This window comes from Penaeus vannamei, chromosome 16, assembly GCF_042767895.1.
Source record: "Penaeus vannamei isolate JL-2024 chromosome 16, ASM4276789v1, whole genome shotgun sequence".
In the NCBI taxonomy this organism is placed as follows: domain Eukaryota; kingdom Metazoa; phylum Arthropoda; class Malacostraca; order Decapoda; family Penaeidae; genus Penaeus; species Penaeus vannamei.
In genome coordinates, this window is record NC_091564.1 from 20,299,179 (window position 1) to 20,306,678 (window position 7,500).

At 39.1% G+C, this 7,500-nt stretch overlaps 1 protein-coding gene across 6 annotated transcripts in view; it reads right to left on the reverse strand.

The window, feature by feature from the left end:
* The window catches only part of LOC113806629 (terminal uridylyltransferase 7), a 100,377-nt gene that overhangs the window by 76,070 nt on the left and 16,807 nt on the right, over window positions 1-7,500 (reverse strand). For 4 of the 6 annotated variants that reach the window (XR_011399149.1, XM_027357776.2, XM_070131297.1 and 1 more), the window contains 8 exons: window positions 6,426-6,542; window positions 4,072-4,249; window positions 3,651-3,801; window positions 3,331-3,517; window positions 2,965-3,112; window positions 2,659-2,841; window positions 2,180-2,331; window positions 1,306-1,392 (listed from right to left, as the gene is read on the reverse strand). Coding sequence is in view for 5 of the 6 variants with exons in the window: in XM_027357776.2 (XP_027213577.2) it covers window positions 1,306-1,392; window positions 2,180-2,331; window positions 2,659-2,841; window positions 2,965-3,112; window positions 3,331-3,517; window positions 3,651-3,801; window positions 4,072-4,249; window positions 6,426-6,542 (1,203 nt within the window). In the remaining variant the exon portion in view is untranslated. The remainder of the gene's footprint in view (window positions 1-1,305; window positions 1,393-2,179; window positions 2,332-2,658; window positions 2,842-2,964; window positions 3,113-3,330; window positions 3,518-3,650; window positions 3,802-4,071; window positions 4,250-6,425; window positions 6,543-7,500) is intronic. The other 2 variants (XM_070131298.1, XM_027357777.2) reach the window with 1 other exon arrangement.

Genomic DNA, 7,500 nt, shown 5'->3' on the forward strand with positions numbered 1-7,500 from the left:
GGTATGTGTCTGTGGGTGTGGGTATGTGTCTGTGGGTGTGGGTATGTGTCTGTGGGTGTGGGTATGTGTCTGTGGGTGTGGGTATGTGTCTGTGGGTGTGGGTATGTGTGTGTCTGTGGGTGTGGGTATGTGTCTGTGGGTGTGGGTATGTGTCTGTGGGTGTGGGTGTGGGTATGTGTCTGTGGGTGTGGGTGTGGGTATGTGTCTGTGCGTGTGGGTGTGGGTATGTGTCTGTGGGTGTAGGTATGTGTCTGTGGGTGTGGGTATATAGTCTGTGTGTAGGTGTGTGGTCTGTGTGTAGGTGTGTGGTCTGTGCATGTGTGTGGTCTGTGCATGTGTGTGGTCTGTGCATGGGCGTGGTCTGTGCATGTGCGTGGTCTGTGCCTGACTGTGCATGTGTATGGTCTGTGCATGTGTGTGGTCTGTACATGTGTGTGGTCTGTGCCTGACTGTGCATGTGTGTGGTTTGTACCTGACTGTGCATGTGTATGGTTTGTTCCTGACTGTGTATGCGTGTGGTCTGTGCTTGACTGTGCATGTGTGTGGTCTGTGCCTGACTGTACAAGTGTGTGGTCTGTGCCTGACTGTGCAGGTGTGTGGTCTGTGCCTGACTGTGCAGGTGTGTGGTCTGTGCCTGACTGTGCAGGTGTGTGGTCTGTGCCTGACTGTGCAGGTGTGTGGTCTGTGCCTGACTGTGCAGGTGTGTGGTCTGTGCCTGACTGTGCAGGTGTGTGGTCTGTGCCTGACTGTGCAGGTGTGTGGTCTGTGCCTGACTGTGCAAGTGTGTGGTCTGTGCCTGACTGTGCAAGTGTGTGGTCTGTGCCTGACTGTGCAAGTGTGTGGTCTGTGCCTGACTGTGCAAGTGTGTGGTCTGTGCCTGACTGTGCAAGTGTGTGGTCTGTGCCTGACTGTGCAAGTGTGTGGTCTGTTCCTGACTGTGCAAGTGTGTGGTCTGTGCCTGACTGTGCAGGTGTGTGGTCTGTGCCTGACTGTGCAGGTGTGTGGTCTGTGCCTGACTGTGCAAGTGTGTGGTCTGTGCCTGACTGTGCATGTGAATTTGTGAATGTGTGTTTTACATATCTGAGTATGTTTATGCATCTCTGTGTTTTATGGGTATGTCTGTGAATGTTATGTGTTTGTTGTATTACATATCTGAGCATGCTTGTGTTTCCGTTGTGTATACATGTCTGAGCATGTTTAATAATTTGAGAGAGAAGATAAAATACATAAATTCAAATAAATAAATTAAGAACCACTGACACATGAAGAGCAAGCGCCGTCGCAGAGGCAAACGAGCTCACTTACTCTTTCTATCGACTCCAGGAGTAACTCGCCCTTTTTGTTCTTCTGGCCAGGGCCACTCGGCACCTTGGACCCATTCACACTCTGGGCCTGATTAAATACAAAAATCACATTCTGTACTATTCTGTTACTACAGCCTCCCTCAACACCTTGTTATATGCACTTCTAGCCAACACATCACACTTCTAGGAATACTGAAATAATCCTTTAACCTATCCTAAGCAAAACCCTATCGTCTGTTCATTTATGTCCAGCACAGTTATGAAACCTAAATGTACAACCTAATTGTATGACATTCTGAGACCTGCTTATGTAAAAGTATGTGAACTTTCCTTTTTTCTTTATTTAATTCTTTTGTTAAATCTTTAGAATGCTTTTGGTATATGATTTTAATAAAGGTTGAACAGTCTGTATACAAATATTTCCAAACTAACGAACTATATTCTAGCTAAGAACTTAAAACCTACAATCTCTCTTTTCATCATGCTGATCTACATTCATACTAGTTATACATAATGCTGTTCACAGCTAATAAATGAGAAAATAAAAAATAACAAATATATGTTTGAGCATTATGACATACTCTTGAGGATAAATTCTAAAATATCAAATGAATGTTGCAAATACTGCCAAACATAGGTTAATATTTCTTCTGACAATTTACAGACATAAAACATAGACCTTTCTACTTGTAGAATAGTCACAGAGACATCTGAACAAATAAAAAATACATATACGACAATAAATGGATTCAACTTTTTATACTCACAAAACACATTCAAGAGACATGACAAAAACTGATACACAGAAGGCATAAAAATGTGAAATTTGTGCATTATAAAAACTAAATTACATACTCGCAGCAAGGTCTTCTTACCTCCTTGACAATGATGTGGTTAAAGAGAGGCCCAAAGGAGAGTTGAGGAATGGAAAAGTATTTGTAGGTCGTTTTAAACCTGTCTGTGATGTACTCGAACACAGGGTTTCCACTCACAGTCCGTGTAAGGTTTCTCTTCTGTAAAAATGGATCTGGAAAGGAAAAAGTGCGAATGTGTAAAAAATAAAACATAAAAGAGCTATGGCTCTGCTCTATATAACTGGATGGATAACGATCATACAACAATATCCAGCTAATCAATTTGAAACAATTTTATTTGCAGAAACCGTCTTTGCATAATGGTAATCATACATTATGTAGCAGAGTATATATGTAGAAATTATGACATCAATAGTACCTTGCCTGGAGTTTTTTTTTCTTTCTTTCTTTCTTTTTTTCCACACCCTACATGCATCAATTCAGAATTTAAAAAATCAGGATTTTTTAGCATATCAAAAATATATAAATCAAATACACACCTTCCACAGTTATCTTTTTACTCCATGTTTTCTCTGCTCTGGGCATGGGCTGCAGCTGTCTCACATTGATGACAAGGTCTGTCATCTTGAAGCCAATGGTATAGAAACGGAACATGTCAAGCCATAGCCTACCCACACTCTGAGTATTTTGGCACTGCCACTTATCACCAAGTTTTGATGGACCTGAAATCAAACCAAATAAAACCACATAAAGATGCAAATTAACATTTCATTTACACTGAAATTCCAAACAGAAAAAATCTAGTGGGTGTTTCCATAATAAGCAAAGCCTTAAAGTACACTCACGTAAATAAACATCCCCGTCAGGTTTTGGGTGCAAGCTATGTAAAACTGGCAAGACTGGAGGGTTGTGTTGCTGAAGAAAATGTACAACCATCAATGGGAAAACATGTGGTGGGAGAGTTCCACGTGACTGGTCATCCATCTGGCAGAGCTGTTGGACAGAAATGGATACCATCAAAATAAGCATTTTCTTCAAACTAGGTAGTAAATTTTTTTTATAAAAAAATGGAAGGTAACAGACCTGTGAAACTAAAGCAAATAGGGGAGAACAAAAAATTAAAAAATCTCCAGAGAAGAACAGAGAAACATAGTTCAAAAACAGGATAGTAGGTCAACCAATAAGATCTATAACAAGAACTGAAACACTACCTTTGCCCAATATCTGAGCGCAATTCCCAGGGTAAGTACTCTGGGGTCGATCACAGCATAGTCAGCTAAGAGTTGGTTGGTGTGCTTGGGAGAGGTGCTGCCTGCGCCCACCACCATCCTCAAGCCGGTGTTTGCATGGGTGAAGGCCATTGTCGGGAATGATGATGTTAGATCATCTAAAACATCTCTGTGGTAAGGAACACAATTTTAAAAATCAAATAGAAAAAAATGTAGGACTAACAATCTCCCTATCATTTTCTCTCCCATTATTCAACAACAAAAATATTAAAATCACAACTAACATATCTTTTAATACTTACGTGTACAAGTCATTTTTTCGAACCAACTCCCTCACTGCCAATAGGGCAATGGAAGGATTAAGGTTCTCGTCCATTACTACATCTATGTTGATATCACTTGTTTTCATGCAGAACCCACTCACAGATGATCCCACCATCTCTAATCTGCACCCTGTATAAAGCAAGGTATATGTATCAATTATCAAAACATCTAATGACACCATTTTGCTGTACACAGTAGTATTTGTTATATTATACATAATTATAACATTATACATTACTATATACAATACATAAATAACCCATCTCTGCTTTGAATATCAGATATCCTTTTTACTCTTATTTTACTTATCCATGCAATGTCCTAAAAATTGGACAGTAACACTAATGACACCCAAAAGTCACACACAGAAAAAGGAGATTCCAGGGGCGAGACACTCACCTTCCACTTTGGCCGCGAGCAATTTATTAAGTTCCTTCACGACCTCTTTTCTGGTGCGCATCATATCTGGGGTAACTTTCACCTCTTCTACTATCTCCAAGATCAACTTTTCCACAGCAGCAACCTGTGCTTCAATTGGAGATGGCACATTCTTCAGAGTAGTCTCCACGTCTTTAGCCTGCAATGGCATAGCATTCACATTATCATAAATGGTTGGCACATGCAAATTAAACACTTTAAATCAAGTGGCCTTTACCCTACAACACTGGTTTTTATCCACTCCAATGCATAGGCCAGATGCCAATAAAATGAGACGATTAACAAAGTGCAGGCTCAAATATATGTGGCATTGATACTTTCCACCTGACATATGGACTATGTATAATGGCCAAAACAGGTGTCATTTAGCATGAATTGGTTATAATCAGAGAGAAAATATAATTGCTTACAATCAAAATCATTTTTTTCTCATTACAATATACAAAATTTATCTAAAAAATGAAGCATAACAGGACTATTTTGTTCACTCCACTACCACATGTTACCTAAAACTCTATAATAAAATAAAAGTAAATAAGACAAAGTCATTATATATAACAGTAGCTTTCAATTCAAATATTACAGCAGTTCTTTTCAAGTTTTCAATTTATCCAGTCAAAAAATGCATAGATAATAAGTAAACATCAATACTTGTTTAATATTTTTTCTGATGTCATAAAAGGAAGTAATTCCAAGCCTTCATAAAAAGGAAATGATATTATTTCACATCCACCATCTTCACTTTCTCCTTGTAGTATTTGCCGTGATATAACCCGATGGCACTGGGTACAGTTATAGCCGTAACGATTTCTTCTGACCTTAGGGCCAATGATAGCTTTCCAAATTTTCATGCTGGGAGGATATCATGGTGCAGGAGCTTCAGGCTGCAATTCCTGAATGAATTACAGCCCAAGTCTTACATGAAGAACTACTGGTCTAACAACCCTCTGATGACACCAGTAATTTTCCAGCAGACTATGTTGCAAAATCCACACTCAACTTTGCCAGCAATGAGGCTAATCATCCTGCTAATGATTTGTTATGGAAGTTGTAGCTAGTCATTGATGTGATGAACAGACAATTTTCCATCACCTTTGTCCCTTATAAGCTGATATCCATGGATTAAAGCATGTGGATCTTTAGGGGACACATCCAGCTCTGTAATATGTTCCCAGTAAATGAGCTAGGTAGGGTTTCAAGGTATATATTAATTCTATTTGGGTGATGGACCATTTTAGCTTCATGAAAATGCTAAACTTGACGTTTGTCTCTAATATAATAATCTTCCATGTACTCCCATGGCTAAACAAGGGGCGTAAAATTGGAGTTTAGGCTCTGATTGGGTTAACCACAGTGTGTGGCTGCTCCAAGAGACCCGCTGTAAAAGGGCAGAAACATAACATGAAAAAGGGCTCTCTACAGCTGTCAGCAACTAAAAGCAGAATAAAACGTTGGCCCTTTTGATATGATAGGCCTACATTTTATATCCCTATTTTCAGAACACATAGCTAAATTTTATTGCATAAGCACAATATTGTAGAACTTACCCAATTAACAAATTTTGAAATCATCTGTCTTTCCAAGGCTTGAAACACAGCTATTTTCTTATTAATATATATTTTTTTATTAATCTTTCTGAGGAATTACTTCAGTCTAGGGCAGTGCTGTCCAAACATTTTCACCTACTGTATCCTTTATTACCTTCTTCTACTGTTACGTACCTTGCCCACCATGGCTAAACAAACTGATTTATTTAAAATAATGCAAATAATATACTAATTATGAAAAGACTGCATTGCAGGAGTGTTAGTCAATAAATGATGATCCATAGAACATGTGATATATATGTGTGTGTGTGTGTGTGTGTGTGTGTGTGTGTGTGTGTGTGTGTGTGTGTGTGTGTGTGTGTGTGTGTGTGTGTGTGTGTGTGTGTGTGTGTGTGTGTGTGTGTGTTTTTCCTTGTTTGTTCACGTACCCTTATGATCTATGTTGCGTACCCCCAGGGGTATGCGGACCCCAGTTTGGACAACACTGGTCTAGGGAATACAAAATTAGCACACTGTCCACTCAATAGCATCAAGGTTTCTAAATATAAAACAGCCAGCATTACTATTCAGCAAATAAAATGTAAATTACTAAGGAAAATAAATATCATATCTGACTTATTCCCATCTAACCTGTTCTATATTTTCAAAATCGAAACTATAATTTCTAACCATATTTTTTGACAATAAAAGCCTCACTGAGAAAATGTCATTGTTTTTAGCCATACTTCAATTGTCAATATGAAAATGATTATCATTGTCACTACTAACCTCTTTGAGTTTCCTGTGCCTTGCATCTGCAATATGTCTCCTGCACACAATCAAAGAATCACAGTGGTAATCACATAATCTGCAGAAGTATTTGGCCTTTGGAAATCTGATCGATTTCTGTAGGGGGAAAAAATAAAGTACTATCAGTAACACCAACGGAGTTCATGCTAAGTGATGGGTGGCAACTTGTTAACCCATTGCCGACAGGTAAAAATGTTTGGCAAGTGGACATATGGACAGGCTTGTTGGCACGCATCGGCAGTTTCCCCTGTTTGCATCCGGCTCGATCGGTATTTTGCGAGCGACATTTAGTACCTAAAAGCTTTTATTTTGCTAAAATTTATAAAAATATTAAAATTTTGAAGGTTTACCTTCACTTTAGGTGCCATTGCCTAAACTCTTTACCATATAAATAAAGCCACTACTATCGGAGAAAATCAACCTCCGTCCGACGAGCCAGTGGCGCAGGAATGGGCATGACATGATGCCCCCCGGTGTTCGGTCCACAACAGCCATGGCATGTACGTACATGCCATCCGGCGGCAACGGGTTAATCGTGTTACCTTATGTACAAAGGCAGATATGGCATTTGGTTGAATTCAGAGTGTGTATACCTCTGCCGAGGCAATAGGGTCACTGATGCAATAAAAATATTCACACGAAGAATTAAAATCACCTTCCCTAAGTGCACTGGTGATGTCTGTAAACATAACCTCCTTGGAGCAGGTAATAAAGCTAATGATGATAATTATAGTTACGCCTATTGCCAAAGTAATAGGTGTAACTGATGCAATCTTTAAAAAATTCCTGGATCCATATCATGATCCAGACCACCACCAATATAGGTTAGGTTAGTAAAAAATAAAAATCATTTCATAACTTTTTGAGCTAACCTGCCTACAAACTAACCAATCCTACCAAAAACATAACCTCCTTGGTAGAGGTAATCATCATTACTGAAGCAATCAAATATCAATCTCAAACAACATCATCTGCTTTAAAACTATGCCAAGTCTTCATACTTTCTCTTTACTTTCACAATGACTATTACTATACATATGAGTTTGCCATATCT